Source organism: Lutjanus erythropterus, chromosome 4, assembly GCF_056507025.1.
Source record: "Lutjanus erythropterus isolate fLutEry1 chromosome 4, fLutEry1.hap2, whole genome shotgun sequence".
NCBI classification, from domain to species: domain Eukaryota; kingdom Metazoa; phylum Chordata; class Actinopteri; order Lutjaniformes; family Lutjanidae; genus Lutjanus; species Lutjanus erythropterus.
The window spans coordinates 7,328,515-7,349,482 of NC_139320.1; the positions used below are offsets into that span (position 1 = coordinate 7,328,515).

Here is a 20,968-nt window from a genome sequence, read left to right on the forward strand (position 1 = left end):
TCTGAAGGCAAACTGAAGTGGTGAAAATATTCTAAACAGAGCGTATAATTAAACCTTTTCTAAGTGGTTAAAATACCACAGCAGTTCATTGCTTAGCTTCAGAGCTGACGTCCCTCTCTCATTCTCCAAACTAAGGGTGTGCCTCCTTCTATAGCTAATACACTGACTATGGATAAGTACCTCATACAACCCCAAATCAAAATATCCAAACTATCGATTTAATGAACCTTCATTGGGGCAGCACAGCAGATCTCCTCCTGGATTGAACAGGCCAATACAAGCACCTGCAGTAGCCAACTTTATTCTTAGACTTCTCCCAGCCGTTGCTGCTTTCTTCACAAACCACAGTACTGCACACTGACTGAGACTGAGGGTAGACATTTGACAATACAACCTCTGACTTTATGTTGCTTACAGCATTTGCTCCTGTTACTCAAGATGCAGGAGTACACTGAACTGTGTGGCATGATGAGGCTGTGGTGGCCAGAAAAAGACACATTAAGTGGACCTGGTGAATGATTTGTAAACAGGGGTTATAATGTGGAGGGTGAACTCTCATACAAACACTGCTCATATTTGTAGTGCTGCCCTGTTATTCCTGATGGGTTTAAGAGCAAAAGGTAGTATGTACACAGTGTGATGGAAAAAAAAAAACACATTTAAGAAACAAAAAGGACCTGAACATGAACAAAAAAATAAATTAATGTCAAACAGCACTATCCTGTAAGACTTGATAGAAGTCATGGCTGGTTTGTTGGAGACATGTACAGTATGTCTCCAGTAGATATAACAAGTACATGTCAGGATACTGAATCACTCTTATTTGTAGAATTGATTGTGACATTTTAAATAACTGGACATGTTGTTGCTGAGGGGATCGTAGCTTAAATTTACTCTACACCGAACAGAAACATAAGCTGATCTCCCACATCCAAGAGAAAATTGATGCCAGTTGCAAAGTCATTGCTGTGGCTAAACTGATCAAAAACTTAACAGACAAGCCTGAACTGATCAACGTTAATTACAATTACACACTTGCGAATCACTGAAATATTGTCAAAATGATATATTTATAAGAATTTACATAGAACACCTTGAATTTTTTACAATCAGCCAGGACAAGACTGCTCCCGTCCCGGTGCCTAGGTCCTCCCCAAGTTTCCCAGTCCACATTTGCATTCATTTGCTCCAGAGCAGGGCAATGGCTTTGCAGATGCCCACGTCGTTGTAGTTGAAGTAGCAAAGGCCAGCGAAGGTGACCGTGGAGAGGAGGAAGAGACCTGTGTTGGCGAGCTTGATCTTTGTGTCACCGTGAACATAGTCTGTTAACACCTGCCCGATACCCCTGCAAGACAAAAATATATACAAACAGAACAAGTGAGCACAGAGAGAAGCAGATTTTGTTTTCAAAATTTCAGTGAAGGCCTAAGTATGCTTCATATGAACTACATAGCGCTATGTGACCAAGGCAGAAGTGTGTTTAGCTGTTTGGAATGTTGTTGATGAATTCATTTAAATTTGATTTGACTGTAAATTTATTTTTCTCAACAACATAATATTTAGCTTCCACAGTAGAAGCCCATTCAGTTAAGGTTTTAAGCTCTGTGACTGGATGGTTTGTGCCAAAATGCACCTTTAGAGCCATAATTAACTTCTCACCTTCCACCTCTATTTACACAGGTGTATACCTTTGACATTTTAAGAACCAGATATCTTCTATTAGAGCTTGATGGATAAATCAACCAATATTATCTTATTTTAAACACTGTATATTGATGTTTATGTCGGCTAATTACCAAGAAACTGCAATATAAAAATGCCTAACTAGGTTTGAGCTAATTTCTAAACAGTGCATCATTTGTCCACCAAAGAGCACAGCCAAGTTGAATTTTCCACTATGAACTGTTCCATGTATCTTGATCACAATAAAAATAAATAAAAATCTAAATCTAATCCCTGTTTAGATTGTTTATGTTATGCATTGATGATTCAACTGAAGATTTTCATGCCCATTCAAGCTCAGACTGTTGAGTTGATACACCTGGTCCAAGAGGAAAATGAGAATTTTCTCAGACACTGTTGAGACACTTTGTTTGAAACATACTGAGACCTTTAATGAAAAGTAAGGTTTATTACAATACAGGGTTTATTCTCATAGCTCCGGCTATCAGCAATTACTCTGGTGTATAATGTTATCATGGCCAATGGAAATGAGATAGCAGAACAAGTCAACATCACTGAAAATGGGTCAGACAGGCCAATAAATGAGCATTTGGTTGTAAATGAGCAGTTGCGTTAAACAGTTTGGGTAGATTTGTGTCATTTTATTTGGAGGCAAAAACTGGAGCACAGCTGTTAAGTCACTAAACCATGAAAGCCATCAGTTGTCATATCTAAGTTCAAGTCTAACTTTGGTATTTTGTAACCTGGACCCATTTTTCAGTGTTTTTGTATGACTAATACGGCCAGCAATTTTTGAAATTAGTCCAGTATTGAGGGAGAGCGAAAACAAGGTCCAATGTAATCCCTGTGGGCAACTGTGTTACACCCAGTAAAAGTGCTTGTTTTTGCCACTGACTGGCTCAGACTGAGTTTCTGACTGCAATCTGGAAAAGATCACCACAGAGAGAGAGACCAATTTAGGTTTAGTTTAACCAGAAACAGACAATTTATCTCTCTCGCCAAACTCACCAGAAATCGTGATTGTATCACTGTAAAAAACAAAAAAAACCCCACTTCATTCAAACTTAACAGATACAAAATAAAATTCGCTAACACCTTGGCTCATCTTACCACTGTTCCAACAATCACCAAGTCTAATTCGGTTGAAATAAACCCTCAATTCAAAAAGTTAGAAGTCGAAATACCAGGAGAGCAGCGAGAGCGAGGTTGGACATCAAAGAAGCAGTGGGGAGAAACAGCATGTACAGTCAGAATATTTTCACAGCTATCTAAAGCACATGTGTCAAACTCAAGGCCATTCAATTATATACGGCCCGCGAGCTAATTTCACGTGTCTATTATGAATGGCCCATCGGTAAATAGCACTCCCACCACTCATACTACAAGTCCCACAATGCACTGCGTCAGCTGCCGCGCAACTCGAGAAATAAATCAGCTCGCAGTCGCGAAGACGCGAGTTTCTGTCAAACGACAATGTAAACAGGTTTGTCTGTTTAGGCAACTGACTCAGTGCAAAGAAACACAAGTATATGAGGAGGGAGATGAACTGCAGCTCCACCTGAAACCAGGTAAAAATAAAAATAAGACTGACCCACAGCAGAGAGAGGAGAGAGAGAGAGAGAGAGAGAGAGAGAGAGAGAGAGAGAGAGAGAGAGAGAGAGAGAGAGAATATGGACAGATGTGTCGACTTGATATAAAAAACTTTTTATGATCATGAATCATAATATTAATGTACACTTATGTGGTGCGCGATTTTTTTTTTACTCCAAGTCTGATTTGTGTACTTTTAAATACTTAATTGCTGCATTATTGTAAGTCATGATGAAGAGTCCAGACTCTGTCTCTCCTCTTCATCTCCTCAGTGTGTGTCAGTGTGCAGTTTAACCTTTTCATAAAATGCTGGTTCTGTGGTGTTACATTTTAAATCTGAAGCCTGCAGTTCACCATAGAAGCTACAATTAACTTTTCTACTGAAGTTCTCAGTGTGTTTTGGCCTTAATGTTAAATTGAGCAGGTCAATATGTTCATCTGTACCTGATGGGCTGATGGGTTTGTAATATTATTATATGAGCATATTTTTATGCCAAATGCAGTCCCATTGAGGGTTTGCATGATTAAAATGTGCGATATCTTGTGTGCAGACAAAAAGCAAGCATTTTCAAATGTAACCCCCACCTGGATATGTGAGCTGAAATATTCTGAGCTGAAATATTCTCGTTTTCCTTTGTTATTGTTGAAGAAAAAAAAATATTTTAAATCTTATTTATTTTATTGAGGAAAAATTGTTGCAGTCTGGCTGTTCAAATTCATATTTCTGAATAAAACATAGTCAGTTTTAGACAGTTTAATAAATGTTAATCCTGTTTGGCCCGTGTTTAGACTGTGTTTTAAATTTTGGCCCTTTCTGTGTTTGAGTTTGACACCCCTGACCTAAAGGAATAAAGGGTTTATTTCAACCAAACAATCAGAGTTGGTCATTGCTGGCACAGTGGGAAGACAAGCCAAGATGTTGGCGAGTTTCGAATGGTAATGACGATGTTAAAATGACAGATTTTGGAATCAGACTGGTTAGTTTGGCGACAGCTTTCTGGTTAAACAAAATGTATCTTACTCTTAAAAAAAAAAAAAAAAGCTATCTCAGTTGGGATCCTTTCCATCATGCTGTCAGACACAAACGATAATCCGAGCCTGTCAGTGGAAGCATACATGCTTTTAGTAGGTGTGCTTTGATGGTAGACATTTAGTGGTCTCTGTGAATACAAGAGAGGGATGGACAGATGGAGAACCCAACATTCCTCCAGCCACAGTTGTCACTGGTAGAGGCATGAATAAATCTGTTGTAGTCACGAAACACAGTTTTTCTTTAACAAATTAGTTAAACAATCTACTTTGGTACCTCTTCCACGCTACTTTAAAAATCTTGATGACTTATTGAATCCACGTTCATCAGGGTGGCACTCAGTTCCAACATTCCTTGGTGCTAAAAAATCCTATTAGGCACAGTCTCTGCTCATGCTTCAAGCCATGGCAATGATGACACCAAGTGACATTGGAGCATTCGTCTCAGCGGTTCTGGTCAAAGAGCGCATGGCTTGACCTTTTGAGATATTCACCTGCCCCGAAAGCTGTTGCTTAACAAGACTTATCACTACTCATGACTGGGATTTGTAGCCTACGCCTGCCATGTTGTTTGGTCTGCGCTCTAACTGATGGAAGCACACATCGCTGTGACGCTAAGCTAAAGCCACCTTCTCAAGTCTGCAAACAGAGCCGGAACTAACCAGGGCTGAATTAACAGCTGCTGACAGCTTAGTGCCCCCCCACATCAAACCTCCAAGGCACAAAGTTTGCCTTTTGTCCCTTAAGGGTCAGCGAACAAGCTCTACCTTTGTACAGGATAGAGATGTTCGGGAAATAAGTCTGTGGAGGGTTCAAAGAACTTTCATTTATACTCCCAAAATGCCCTTGATCTGTTAAATCACAATCTGCTAGTATATGACTACAGAGGTGAGCATCACTGTATTTGGATGCTTGCAAGCCAAATTACTGCCCCAATTTGCTTTGTATAACAACTTCCTGTGGACGGCAACTCTGAGTGGACCATGTGATGAAAGAATTTAGCCATCATGTTTGCACATTCTGCACGTGTTCCAACAGCGTCTCTTTGTAGTAAAAGAGTTCAGGAACTAGACTGACCTGCCTGCAGTCCAGACCTGTCGCCCACTGAAAATGTGTGATGCATTATGTAGCATAAACTAGAACAACAGAGACCCCAGAGTGTTGAGCGCCTGAAGTCGTATATCAAGCAAGAATGAGAAAGAATTTCACTTTCAGAGCTTCAACAGTTAGTGTCCTCAGTTCTCAAACACTGACTGAGTGTTGTTAAAAGAAAAGCAGATGTATCACAGTGGTAAATATGCTGCTGTCACAATATTTTGCAGGCATCAAATTCAGATTCGACAAGTTTTCACAAATCATTGCATTCTGTTTAGGTTTAGGTTTTACACAACGTCCCAACTTTTTTGGAATCGGGGTTGTGAATCAGCAGACTTTCTGTACTGACTTCAGTTCTATGTACAGTGAATAAACATGAGATCGGCTGCTGGCTAAACAGAAAAAACACAACAGACGTTTTGCACCAGAATGGAAATTTCAAAAGAGAACATAATGACTGTAGCATTGTTATCAGAGAAGCCGGTATTTCAGCTTAGCATGTTTCTTTATTCTGATGACATATCATGGTCATTTTGTAATTTAGTACTGCAAATATTACATAGTCTTCCTTGAATGATTAATCATTTATCAAATAGTCGCGGTTAAAATTTTAATTTATATTTATGAACTGACAATGTATGTTTTGTGTTTCATTTCTCTGGCATTCAAAGGTTTTCTCATGGGTTGGTTTGGTCTAGAAATTGCAGTAATTGTGCCCTTTTTTTTTTACATTGTTTTGTCTGACAGAGCCATTTAATATAAGGACAGACAAACAAGCGCAGCTTTTTTGAGCAAGAGCCACACTGTTTTATTATTCTGTTTATTTAAATTGTTTATGTGTCATGACTTGGTGATTTATGTACCTAATAAACTGATCACCGACTCTATATTGAGCAGTGTGCAAGAACATAATCAGAGAGAGATCTTTGCAGTTTAAGTAAACAGGAAGTGAAACTAGCACATAATTTGAAAGGTATGATAGTGGCTTAAAGTACAAACAGAAGAGAGAAAATTAATGTTTGCCAGTCTTACCAGTGTCCATGCAGGGTCAAAGCAGCAGCCAGGGAGTAGTCAACGGCAGGACAGGGGTTAAAATATGCTACGGGTCCCATGGCCAGCAGCAGGATGCTCAGGACTCGCTCTGCTGTCCAGTGCAGAGAGGCGGCTTTAGAGCCAGAACCCGCTGTAGAGCAAGAGACACAGGTGATCAGCAGGGTTAGTTATCTGCATGGTGTAAACAAAAACAGTCTGAACCCTAAAAAACTATTCTGTTTACTACAAATACTGAAAACAGGAGGAAAGAGCTAACCTGGCTGTTCTAAGGCAATACTATTAAACTGTACAATATCCTGTAAATAACCCTATGTTACACATCTTTGACACAAGTGTGAACTACTTTTGATCACTACAGAAATTGTGTTCATGTATACATTCTATATTCTGTATATTATGTCTTGTATAATGAAAATAGGTCAATATATGGATTAGAGCCTGACTTATACAGAATTTCTGAGACTGAATTTTAGAGGAGAAAAACATCACCAACTACTGATATGGTGGCTGATAGTGAATTAAAAATGAAATGAAATGAAATAATGAAATAAAAAATAGACCCTTCCCATGTTTGATTGTGCAATGATTCTGCAGTGATGTGACTATGCAGAGGTACTCATAATGTTGTTTTCTTATATATATATATATGTATATATATATATATATATATATATATATATATATATATACACACACACACACACACACACATATATATCAAACATACAATAAATAATAAATTAATTCTTGCCCTCATAAATATTCTTCATTGTGCTAAATCTAAATCACCTCAAGCATTGTTTTCTACATTATATGCTCAGTCAGTATCAGGCCAATATATCAGCCAACTGATACATCAGTCGGGCTCTAATATCGATATTGGAATTTTCTTTACTCTTAATATTAGTATTGGCTCCCAAAACAACAGTATCAGTCGGGCCCTAAAGCGCACTTCCCAAGAAGTCGAACGGCTCCTTTAATATATGAAAGAAGTTAGACATAGCAAGGCAATACTAAATTTAATTCTTTCTTTCTGAAAAAAAAACAAAACAAAAAAAAAAAAACATGTCTAATGGTGACTTTGCATGACACTTGCAGGTGTAAACAGAAATCCTAGACAGCTAGGACCATCATCAAAACCACTCTGATGATTTCATTTTGTGAGGATTTAAAGATGTGTGTATTTATCAGACAGGGAATCGTACAATTTAGTGTTTAGGGCTTGTGTAACAGGCCAGGATATCTCTGTAGCAGTGATTTGGACCTCTCCTTTTTAAGTCTTGTCTTTCAAAAGTCCACCAATTTACGAAAGTGCAATGCAAAATGCAGCGTTCCTACATCTTTTCCAAATTTGAGCACTTTTTAAGATTTTCAGGTGTATTTTCAATGTTTTCCAGCACTTTACAGCTGTAATTAATTACATATTTACATATACTCAAAATAATTAATTCACTTCTTCATCATACGAAATCAGATGTTGTCACGCTCTATTTCATGACAGAATTCTACAGAGGGGAGACAAATTAAAGGAAAACACAACTATCAATTTATTATCAAAGTAATGCAATTACAAATTCAAGCACTTTGTCCAAAATCCAAGCACTTCTCAAACCTTAAAACATCAAAATTCAAGTGTTTTAAAGGATTTCCAGCTCGTGTACGAACCCTGTAAATACTTGGATGACCTCTTTAGCAAAATGCACCAAACTGCTCAATGCATCAGTGTTACATGTGTAACAGTGTAACAGTAACAGTGTTACAAAACTTCCTCATTTAGCTCAAAGAATGTCTAATTAAAAACCAACCCCTACTTGATACTTGGTAGTAGCCCCACACATTTTGGTCAGTACTAGGGCTGTACAATTGCCAGCTTCCTTCCATGTTCTCCCGTGTTATTCCAACAGGTCCAATGAAACATGCAGAAAATTATGGATTTCTCAAATCGTTAATATCGATGATAAAATTAACGTTTCATGGTTTAGATGAGGAAATGTCAAATCAAAGAGGATGCCACCTACTGTAAGAGACTCAATGTTGCACATATATTTCAGCTGGTACTCGACAGTACTGAAGTATGACAACATTGGTTTAGTTATCTCAATTCACCAAATTTATCGATGTTGGTGCCAACTTGACACCCAAAGTGTTGTTTTCTTTTTCAGTATCACATCATACTCAGTATCTCGGTGCTTTCCTGAGTATTAAGTTTTTTCCAAAAGACTAATTCTTCGTGTCACAAAGCAAGCCAAAGATGTATAAACTTAAGAAAATTAAGAATTCAATCAGGAAAAAGACTCAATGTATTTGACTAAGCTGAGCCAGTTTTTGGTATTAGATATTTGACAGATATATTTGGCTTTACAGAGAAAGCCTCCACCCTTATGTTATTGTAAACAACCCACTAACCTAAATAGTGGGTCACAGTGGGTGAAACCTGCCAGACCTCACATCAACCTGGTGTCAAAATACTGCCACCACTCTAACATTTGGGTTGCTAAATCTGGACCACAGATCACCAGCTGAACAGAATCAGCCACCTGCTTTCTTTATGTCAAACCACAGAAAGTGTGCTTCCTGTAAACTGAGATATCCCTTCACAGGAAAACTACAAAACTGAATGAGTCATCATAACAGCAAAAAGGTGCCAAAACAATCCTGTTTGACACAAATCAGACGCCCTAACTGGTTGACTGGTATCAATATTGGCACACTGTCTGCTCTTTGCAACAACAGTTGGTGCAACTGTTGACTCTGTTCTCTGACCAGAGCCATGTAGAGATCAACCCCCTTCCACCACCTGGCAGCGTGATCCACTGCATTAGTTTTTGTATGGATCATACTTGAATGTTACTTCTGAATTAGGTTTTCTGTCTGTATGCATGTTGGACTGTATGTCCCTGTATGTTCTACTGCAGACTTCCACTTGTGAGCACTGACCGTACAGAGCCTGTGACGCATGGATCCTTGCTGTCAGCATGTAGGGCTGCTCCTGATGTTTGTGTGGTACAACCAGCGGCCTGGCCAGCAAAGTGCTTTGGTAGAACAGAGCTGAGGAAAGAAGACAACAAGTCATGTTTTCACGTTGATACACAATACAACACTCAAACACAGAACTGTGAACTGTAAACTTCAAAATAAATTATAACGCACTGTAACCTTAAAAGATAAAAACAGTAATTTAAAACAACTGACTGTTTTCTGCCTTGAAAACATTTATTTAACCCACCAATACAAGGAACCCCAGCAGGTTGGTGGAGCTGTACAGGTAGAATAAATACTGATATTTTCATTTGGACTGATTTTTTTTGCTTGTTTAAAAATCATTCAGTTGGGAATTTAGAGATCTTACTGCAAAAATTTTAAAAAGTGTGTTCTCTTTTTGACTTTATTGAACATATGACAAATACAAACTAATGAGACAAATTATACACAAGTTTTACCCTGCAAAATATTTCCTCAATAAATATACAAATTATAAAAAATAATCTGTAGTGTTTCCACAGCTCAGCCTGAAACTACACCCCATCTTTTTGGCATTGTCAACATTTAACAAAATATATACAGTACTGTGCAAAAGATTTAGGCAGGTGTGAAGAAATGCTGTAAAGTAAGAACGCTCTCAAAATATAAAATGTAATTGTTTTTATCAATTTACACAATGCAAAGTGAGCGAACAGAAGAAAAGTCTAAATCAAATCAATATTTGGTGTGACCACACTTTGCATTCATAATAGCATCAATTCTTCTAAGTACACACAGGCTGCACGGTGGTGCAGTGGTTAACACTGCTGCCTCACAGCAAGAACGTTCTGAGTTTGAATCCTGCTGGCTGTGTAGAGTTTTCATGTTCTCCTTGTGTCTGTGTGGGTTCTCTCTGGGTACTCTGTCTTCCTCCCACAGTTCAAAGACATGCAGCGTAATAGGTTAATTGGTGACTCTAAATTGCCCATAGGTGTGAATGTGAGAGTGAATGGTTGTCTGTGTGTCAGCCCTGCAATGAACTGGTGACTTGTCCATAGTGTACCCTGCCTCTCGCCCAATGTCAGCTGGGATAGACTCCAGCCCCCTGTGAACCTTCAAGGAAAAGCGGTTACAGACAATGAATGAATGACACTTGCACAGTTTTTGAAGGAACTCAGCAGGTAGGTTGTTCCAAACATCTTGGAGAACTAACCACAGATCTTCTGTGGATGTAGGCTGCCTCAAATCCTTCTGTCTCTTCATGTAATCCCAGACAGACTCCATGATGTTGAGATCAGGGCTCTGTGGGGGTCATACATCACTTCCAGAACTCCTTGTTCTTTACGCTTAAGATAGTTCCTAATGACATTGTATGTTTGGGGTTGTTGTCCTGCTGCAGAATAAATTTGGGGCCAATCAGATGCCCCCCTGATGGTATTGCATGATGGACAAGTATCTGCCTGTATTTTTTTCAGCATCATCATCAAGCCTCTGTAGAAGCCTGATAGCAGCCTGATCATTTGAATCAGGTGTGGTGGAGCAGGGAAACATCTAAAACATGCAGGGCAGGGGTCCCTGAGGACCAGGATTGAGAAAAACTGCTCTAAGGAGCCTCCACCATGCTTCATTGTTGCCTGCAGACACTCGTTATTGTTCCACTCTCCAGCCCTTCAGCAAACAAACTGTTTGACTCATCAGTCCAGAGAACCCACTGCCATTTTTCTGCACCCCGGTTCCTCTGTTTTTGTGCATAGTTGAGTCACTCAGCCTGGTTTCCATGTTGGAGGTGTGGCTTTTTGGCCACAATCCTTCCATGAAGACCACTTCCTGCCAGACTTCTCCAGACAGTAGATGGGCGTACCTGGGTCCCACTGGTTTCTGCTAGTCCTGAGCTGATGTCACTGCTGGAAAACTTGTGATTTTGAAGGGAAGTAAGCATAATGTGTCTTTCATCTGCTGCACTTAGTTTCCTTGGCCGACCACTGCGTCTATGGTCCTTAACATTGCCCATTTCTTTGTGCTTCTTCAAAAGACCTTGAACAGCACATCTTGAAAACCCAGTCTACTTTGAAATCTTTGCCTGGGAGAGACCTTGCTGATGCAGTAGAACTACCTTGTGTCTTGTTGCTGAGTTCAGTCTTGTCATGGTGTCTGAACTGTCTTCCACAACCTCACCTTGGTAGCAGAGTTTGGCTGCTCCTCACTCAGTTTTAAGTCTCATACACAGCTGTTTCTGTTTCAGTTAACAACTGTGTTTCAGCCTACATATGAATTGATGATCATCAGCACTTGTTTGGTATAATTGGTTGATCCTACACCAGACTATGATCATACAAAACCCTGACTTTGTGCAAGTGTACCTAGAAGAATTGATGTTGTTTTGAAGGCAAAGGGTGGTCACAACAAATACTGATTTAATTTTGATTTTTCTTCTGTTTGCTCACTTTGCATTTTGGAAATCAGTAAAAATAAACAATTACATTGAAATTTTTTTGAAAGCATTCTTACCTTACAGCATTTCTTCACACCTGCCTAAAACTTTTGCCCAGTACTGTATATATGGAAATATGTGCACAAATATATTATTGACCTTTTGAACATTTTTACATTATTTTATTAACATGTGTACATATATATATATATATATATATATATATGTACACATGGAAAAAAAGAGCTTATGTCATAAATCTGGCCAAATTCTATGTAAATTAATGTAAACTCACTAGACAAAATCCACTTTTTAACTATACTTCACAAAGATTTTGAGTAGTACTTAAAACTTTTATACTATTATTAAATACTGTATATACTATCATTAAATCTTGTTACAATAAAGAGTCCATGAAAACTGTAAGGGTATGTGTTATTTGTTAAATGTGTATGTAAATTACGATATTTTCCCTTTTTAATACTTTTTTGTAAACATGTTTTGTTTTAATTAATTTATTTCTACTCACTTGTGTTCCCCCTGGCTTGTTTGTTTAAATATATGAATTTTAAACTGTTGTCTTCTTGTCAAAATGTTTGACATGTGCAATTTTAATATAATAAGGTTTTTTTTTTTTTTAATCAGCAAGTAAATGTTTTAAAAGGGTAGAAATATATAGTTAAATAAAAATACAGAAATAAAAAACCTACAGTGCAAAAACTAACATGTCTTATCTCAAATGAGTTTAAACATATCTAGCAGCCTAATCTTCAACCCTCTTATCATTAACAAGTGTCACTGACTTACCAAAGAGTTGCAGCTCAGTCTTCCAATCAGTTCAGACGGTTTTAGTACTTAAATAGTGACATTAATGTGTGTTTGTTTGAAAGAAATGTGGTTAAACGAGTCTGGTTTACACAGCCATTTTTGACAGCTGGAAACCGTCGACCCAAACAGTCAAAGGAGGGCGGTGGCGAGCATTTTAGCCTAACATGAACTTTTACAGAAAAAGCTACTGTGCTCTTTGCTTTACGTTATATATGCCGAATTGAACATTGAGACTTGCCATCTAGTAAAATGTCTATTGTTAAGTTTAAACTCATATGTAGTTTTGACAAAATGCATGTGAATTCATAATTCACAAACTTCTGAATGGTATTTGGCGTACAGTTCTATCTTTGCTCGTGCGAGCAATAACGTCACGGTCGGGCTGTCTGATGTCATCATGGTCAAAGATTTAAATTCTTCCTCAGTAGTCATTGTTAAAACAGTCTGAGGGGATTCAGATCATAAGGCACTAACTAACGGTAAGCAGTCATGTTACCCAGTAATAATTACAGTGGAGGGTTTGTTTCACTAAAGTCGTGAACTTGAAAGCAGCAGTCTCTGCCCGTCGTGATTTGTTCCTCCACAGCTAATATTCGACCTCGCCTCTGTCAAAACGTCCTGCTCTCAAACTATTACACTAAGGCAAGCGCGCTTATTCAAAAAAGACTGAAACACTGAGAAGAGACAGAAGTACTCACGTTTGACTCCTCTGCGACACACAGAACTCAACCTGACGATAGCCGCCATGATGATCAACCAACCAAGGTCACCACAGTTACCCGGATGTAGTTTGCGAGTCATCAGCAGCACAAAGATGTTAAATATTGAAGGAGATCAGCAAAGGCTTGCTGCGAAGAGGTAGACGTTGCATTGTAATCTTGATAATAAAGATAAACCCTAATTAAAACAACTGTAACTATACCTATACGTGTTCTGTGTTGCATTATATTTTTGCCATATTTTTTATTCACTTATTAAAGTTTTGGTCATCATTATGGGGTTTTTTGAGTCGATTAAGCCACAGCATTAGACTTAAATTATTGTCCTGACATCAAACATCAAACTGCGTTTGACTCTACTTTTTTAAATAATAAACTTAGTAATTTATTAAAAAAAACTCTAATGCAAACATATTACATACTCTATATATGTATATATTCCAGGTGAGAAACCTGAGGAAAAATGCTAAACTTTGAGTCAACTATTGGACATAATAAAATGAAATAAATATAAATAATTTAATAAAATTGAATCAAAATAATATGAAATTATAAATAGATCAACCTTCCATTTTTAAATTATTTTGGATGTTTGTTTGTTTGTTTGTTTGTTTTTTAATAGTTTTTATTATTTATGTTTATTTTTTTAAATTGGCAGAAAGGTGGGGGGAGTACAGGGGTATAGTAAAAATATTTAAATCGAGGTATGGGGAAACACATTTCGTAATAATACAGAGGCTTATTATGACTTTAATAGAGCGCTTGGTCCGCTCCTGTTAAACATGAAATATCTTTGTAAGCGTCACTTCTTACGTCACGTTTAGCCCGCAGATCTACAAATGACAGGCGCAGGAGCCCCGTGGCGCCGCCGCAGTGTGTAGCTCATCACGTGATTTGTACATCAGCGGTGTTTCAGCGACTGGACCGCGTACTCGCAGTGAAACAGAAGGTCACCTAACTTCATACCGGCAGCCGCGTTCACAGGAATACAGAGTTGTTCTGTAACCGTATAGCAACAAAATGGACAATTTTGATAATTTCAGCGCGTCGGAGAAAGCAGAGGCGACAGAGCTTCAGCGTATGATCGCTATAGAGCAACAGAAAGCACAGTTCCAGGCCCAGGTTTGTATGCTAACCATGCTAATCTGTAGTCTGTTCACAGTCCTTTAGCGTCGAGCTGTGACAGAGCATGAACCACATGCAGGGACATGATGACTCCCCTGGAAGATCCTACAATTCAAGCTTTATTTACATTTAGGTTAAAAGGACAATGCTTCATGTTGCTACTAATGTATGCTACACTGACGCGATCTACCCTGTCCATTTACAACGTCAGTGCCAAATGTTAAGTACTTGTTGGCGTTGTGATGGGAGTAAAAGGCCTACCTGAGAGCCTCGACCGTTTGAGTAATCTTATATAGAATCTGTGATCACTATTGACAATTAACATTTAACAATGTATCCTGGGTATATCACATCAGACAATAAGTAAAATGTATAATAAAGATGACAGAGGTATGTTTAAAGGGACACTTAAACCTGAAATCCAAAATCCATATTTTTCCTATAGTTCTTTTTGGTGAGTTGCAGATTTTTGAAGACATTAGCTGTAGAGATTTCTGCTTTCTTTCAAGACACAGACCTTGTTGTGTGCAGTTTCAGGCCATTTTTCAACTTTTTTTTTCACTCATGGTTAGTGGTTGGGTGAAGCCATTTATTGTCAAACAACTGTGTTTACTCTTTTTAATTCATAATGACAACAGAAACTACCCAAATGACCCTGATCAAAAGTTTACATACCCTGGAGATTTTGGCCTGATAACATGCTCACAAGTTGACACAAACAGGCTTGAATGGCTACTAAAGGTAACCATCCTCACCTGTGATCTGTTAGCTTGTAATCAGTGTGTGTGTGTGTGTGTATAAAAGGTCAGTGAGTTTCTGGGCTCCTGACAGACACTTGCATCTTTCATCCAGTGCTGCACTGACTCTTCTGGATTCTGAGTCATGGGGAAAGCAAAAGAATTGTCAAAGGATCAGTGGGAAAAGGTAATTGAACTGTATAAAACAGGAAAGGGATATAAAAAGATCCAGGGAATTGAGAATGCCAATCAGCAGTGTTGAAACTCTAATTAAGAAGTGGAAAATGAGGGATTCTGTTGAAACCAAACCACGGTCAGGTAGACCAACAAAACTTTCAGCCACAACTGCCAGGAGAATTGTTTGTGATGCAAAGAAAAAACCACAACTTCAGCTGAAATACAGGACTCTATGAAAAAAAAGTGGTGTGGCTGTTTCAAGATGCACAATAAGGAGGCACTTGAAGAAAAATAGGCTGCTGGTCGAGTCGCCAGAAGAAAGCCTTTACTACACAAATGCCACAAAGCATCCCGCTTACAATACGGCAAACTGCACAGAGACGAGCCTCAAAACTTCTGGAACAAAGTCATTTGGAGTGATGAGACCAAAATTGAACTTTTTGGCCACAACCATAAACGTTACATTTGGAGAGGAGTCAACAAGGCCTATGATGAAAGGTACACCATTCCTACTGTGAAACACAGAGGTGGATCGCTGATGTTTTGGGGATGTGTGAGCTACAAAAGCACAGGAAACTTGGTCAAAATTGATGGCAAGATGAATGCAGCCTGTTATCAGAAAATACTGAGGAAAAATTGCACTCATTAGCCCGGAAGCTGCACATGGGATATACTTGGACTTTCCAACATGACAACGATCCAAATCAAGGCCAAGTCGAGCTGTCGTTGGCTACAGCAGAATAAAGTGAGGGTTCTGGAGTGGCCATCTCAGTCTGCTGACCTCAATATCATTGAGCCACTCTGGGGAGATCTCAAACATGCAGTTCATGCAAGACAAGACAGCCCAAGAATTTACAGGAACTGGAGGCTTTTTGCCAAGAATAATGGGCAGCTTTACCATCTGAGAAAATAAAGAGCCTCATCCACAACTATCACAAAAGACTTCAAGCTGTCATTGATGTTAAAGGAGGCAATACATGGTATTAAGAACTGGGGTATGTAAACTTTTGATCAGGGTCATTTAGGTAGTTTCTGTTGTCATTATGATTTAAAAAGAGTAAACACAGTTGTTTGAAAATAAATGGATTCACCCAACCACTAACCATGAGTGAAAAAAAAGTTTTTCTCTTGTCATTCATATTCTCTGAAAAATGGCCAAAAATCAAATTCTGCCAGGGTATGTAAACTTATGAGCACAACTGTATTTTTGATTTTGGGGCCAACTGTCACTTTAAGGTACACACATTTAGTTGTGGTCTATTTTTGACCAAACACCTCTATCAATATTTCTCGATATTACTATAATATTGTATGATTTGGGCAGATATTTGCCTGTCACAGCTACATTCGTCTATATCCTAATCAGCATATATGTTGTCCAAAATTATGAAAACTTTATTTTCTAACAGAACATAATACATAGTGCATTTATTTGTTAACTTTATGGGCAGCATTTTATGTATATTTTATCCCTTTTTTAAATTCAGGATGTAGGCTGTGTTTTACCACATCTGTGGTTTTTATATAAAGTTATTTCTCATAAAAAATACTGGTGAAAGTTTACTACTTCAGTATTATAACAAAATATTAACACAAATAGATTTTCTGATAACTGAACTTTGCCTATTAGCTGATGCAGGATACCAATCTGATACATTGCATAAGTATATTGTTTATTAATAGCAGGGTCCTGTTTCGGTATTAATAAATTTGATTGTATTGGTGCATAGTGCACAGAGAGGGCACTTGGCAATACCCAATACAGCATGTTAGGCTGTATCAGAGGCATTTATGATACTGGTATTGGTATCAGAACAGCCCTATAATGAATCACTTTCTTTGCTCACTAAACATCCAGTATTGGTCAGGAGTTTTGACTAGTCAGTGATCACAAAAAGGCAAACGGTGATTCATCAACCATAAACTTGTCTCTGCTACCCTGCATGTTTAGGTCCAAGTCCCTCACCGCAGTTTTATTAATCCCACAGTTACACAAATCAGCTGTTAATAAGTTTTTGTAATGTTTATTCCAGGTGCACACTTTCACTGACGTCTGCTGGGACAAGTGTGTGGACAGTCCGGGCTCGAAGCTGGACTACCGGACAGAGACGTGCCTGCAGAGCTGCGTCGAGCGCTTCATCGACACCACCCTGACCATCACAAACCGCTTCACGCAGATGGTGCAGAAGGGCGCTCATTAATAACGGACTATAGACGCCAACTGGACTGTGTAATGACATAAATCTAAAGTATTCCTAACATGTTGCTGGAAGATAATGTGGACAGGAAAAGTTTTTTTTATAACTCACTGTTCAAACTTTGGACTGGTGGTTCATGATGGAGATCTCTGCATGGTTGTAGCTGCAAATAGCAGCAAAAAGTACCTGTTTGAATTGTTGTGTAAATGTGACATTAGTAAAGTGACACAGTACCCTCACGTCCACCATCCTGTCAGTGATCCTTGATGTTCCAAACACAATGGAGAGTGAAGCATGAAAAGAATGTAGGGGCCTCATTTATGAAACTGCTCTTAGATTTGTACTCGAACTTAGTCTTAAAATCATTTGACAGTGTTAAAGTTCGATTATTATAGGATACCAAGCATAAAAAAACTTTGTTTAAGCAGATTCTCAGAAGAAAATATGTCACTTATGCACCTGTGATCTAGAAATCTCAACTTATTGACAGCACCTGCTTTACAAGCTGTGATTTCCCCTTAATCAGGTACAGATGAGGGTGTCAACAGGAACACAGTAAAAATAAAAAGAGCTGAGAAAACTCTTAGTTTCTTTGCTTTGATATATCATAGGACATATTGGACCACATTAACACGACTGAAGGCTGCAGTAATATGAACGAGGAAATGAATCTACTTGAGATAATCTACTTTTCTCCTTTAGTTAAACTTAAGTCTTTCAGTTTAAGAAACTCAAAAAAAGAAGTGGTCACAGTGAGCTATGACACTGATTTGATGTTATTTTGGTGCCTGAAAATTAAATGTTTGTAATATTAAATAATGATGTTAAAATTTTAACCATCATTCACTTTCACATTGATGAATTTACTCAAATGTTTTTATTTTATTTTTTACTACAACTAACTACAGATTAGTACTTGTTAAAAGTCTTTTAAAACTTTGGAATTTGAGTTGTGCCCATAACTAAGAAATCCATTGCAATGCATTGCCTTGAAAGTTTGAGTTTTGTAAACCTTTTAATTTTGACAGTGTATGAACTAGGCCATTTGAAGTATAATGAAGCCTTTATGGGAAATCCAGCTTAGGACAATCAAGATTAGTCTTTCCATGTGGCGCCCTGGAAGAATATTTCTACAAAAATATCTGTTGCCTAATGTGTCTGATTGATGTTCCATTTATGTGCAAATACTTCCCTCTTACATAATGAAGCACAGATGAGGGTTTCATCAGATGGGGGGAATCGGAGAGAAACTCAGGTTGAAGAAAACCTGCCAGTGAGGAAGTTAGGATGGTAACTGACCTAGAGTTTAAGTTATCTCTCCCTTTCTGAAACTAGTTGTTGTGAACATTAAAATTGTGGTGCAAAAATGATAATTTCCGCTAATCATGAATCAAAATAATCGCAATATGTTTTTACCATAACCCTAGCTCTGTAGGATTGTTTTCTGACTTGTGCAATCCAAATGTTTTAAGTGACTCCACAGCAGGGATTAAGTGTAAAAGTAAGAATTTATTGAAAAAGATAGACATACAACTGTAATTATTACCAAAATTCACAACATGTTGGCATTTAGCCTTTCAAAAACACTTTGACAAACACCATAAATGACATTCATATTGACAAACTGATGTCTTATATTAATTAAAGAAAGTTGATTTAATTAAAAAAAATCTCTGTTTATATGAATCCCTTAATTGACATCGAGGACTGTTTAAGGATTTTATTTACTTTTTTAGGGTAATGACATCATAAATTATGATGACAGATACTTGAAGCTTCAGATGATCAAAAAAAGTATTAAATAAAGGCCTGTGAGAAAGGATATACAAGAGTAGTGATTAGAATTAAGGAAAGACAACCACAACAACATTGGTTAATAACAGATTGATTCACTGTTTATTCACAAAAACTAAAATGATAAATTAGGATGGCACATAAGTCATTACTAAGAAATACCTCTGCTCTACTTGGCAGCCAACTCCAAGTCACCTAAGTACTAAAGTAGGCTAAATGTATCCTGATCAAATTAAAACCAAAACTAAACAAATGTCCCACCAGAGGTCAGTATTATGATATTCATTTTCTCATCTTCATGTAAACATTAATACCATGTCCTTCTTGGCTGAGCTATAACCTCTCGTTAGCCATGCAGGTATGAACACTTTTGACAGATGTGTTTTACACAACATGTATGAACAAGTTCATTTCAAGCATAATGAAGCCTTCATGGGAAATCCAGCTTAAGACAATCAAGACTTTAGAGAAGACACTAGTCTTTCCATGTAGCTCCCTAGAGGAACATTTCAACAATCTTTTGCCTAACATGTCTACTTAATGTTCCTTCTATGTGCAAATACTTCTCATTTTTTAACTTTTATTACACAACACATTTTAGTTCCAGACAACTGAAAATCGAAAGTAATTGCATTAATCAAATATTTTAGTTTCTTGTACAAACTATAAGTAACTGAAATGTACAGTAGAAGAATCTAAATAAAAAAAAACAGAAATGAAAGGCACGAGTTGGTAAGTGCTGGTTAACTTGCAGCTCTGATTCAGTAGTAGTGTGGCAGAACATCATGGATTATCCTCTGAAACATTGCACATACCATCGAACAGTGAAACCATACAACTCATTATCATAATTCAATAATAATTGACCCTTCCCAAGTCCCACCCTTTATGGGACCTCAGTCAGCTTTCTCCTTTCCTGTTTCCTGTCATTAAAAATATATATTTTTTTTAATTTTCCTTGGTTTCTGTAGGGTACTTATTTTCTAGGCTTGTCTACACTGAAAAGAAAAGCAACATTAGGTCACCCGTTAAGTTAGCCTGTTTTAGCAAAACACAAGCTTGCTCACTGACATCAACTATTAGCTAGCTAGTTGGCTAGCTCATCAACATCAGTCATTAGCTAGCTAGATACATCTGATAACTAATATTAGTAAAACGTGAGCTAACTAGCTAGCCAATCTATAATAATTGCTAGCTAGCTAGTTATATCTGATACCTAATGTTAGCAAAATACTTGCTAACTAGGTACTGAATCTACTTCGGTTGTTAGCAGCTTAGCTTAAAATGTGAGGATATGTCACTTGTACAGGTCCCGTAGCAACACATCTAAGTACTACGACAAATGTTAGGAGAAGGTTGACTGACTAAGGTTCTTCAGCTGTCATCCAATTGATTTGCTTGTGAAGAGAAGAAGAGGAAATGACTGCAGATGATAAAGTAAGTTACAATTCTTAAGGGAACCTCTAAAATATGGGTGGTTTTGGTGACTCATAATGCACTTAGCATTAAGCTAACATACCTGGTATGCTAGCTACTGATACATCGATA

General features: G+C 37.8%; 2 protein-coding genes across 2 annotated transcripts; one reads left to right on the plus strand and one right to left on the minus strand.

The window, feature by feature from the left end:
• Positions 1-285: 285 nt before the first annotated feature.
• On the minus strand, positions 286-13,496 carry sdhdb (succinate dehydrogenase complex, subunit D, integral membrane protein b). Its single transcript, XM_084716831.1, has 4 exons — positions 13,369-13,496; positions 9,388-9,498; positions 6,430-6,580; positions 286-1,345 (listed from the first exon to the last, which is right to left on the minus strand). Exons 1-4 carry the CDS (start codon positions 13,469-13,471, stop codon positions 1,180-1,182), a joined length of 531 nt encoding a protein of 176 aa, XP_084572957.1. The 5' UTR covers positions 13,472-13,496; the 3' UTR covers positions 286-1,179.
• Positions 13,497-14,276: 780 nt separating this feature from the next.
• On the plus strand, positions 14,277-17,865 carry timm8b (translocase of inner mitochondrial membrane 8 homolog B (yeast)). The gene is made up of 2 exons (XM_084716832.1): positions 14,277-14,511; positions 17,462-17,865. The coding sequence occupies exons 1-2, from the start codon at positions 14,410-14,412 to the stop codon at positions 17,627-17,629; spliced, it is 270 nt and encodes an 89-aa protein (XP_084572958.1). The 5' UTR covers positions 14,277-14,409; the 3' UTR covers positions 17,630-17,865.
• Positions 17,866-20,968: the final 3,103 nt, after the last annotated feature.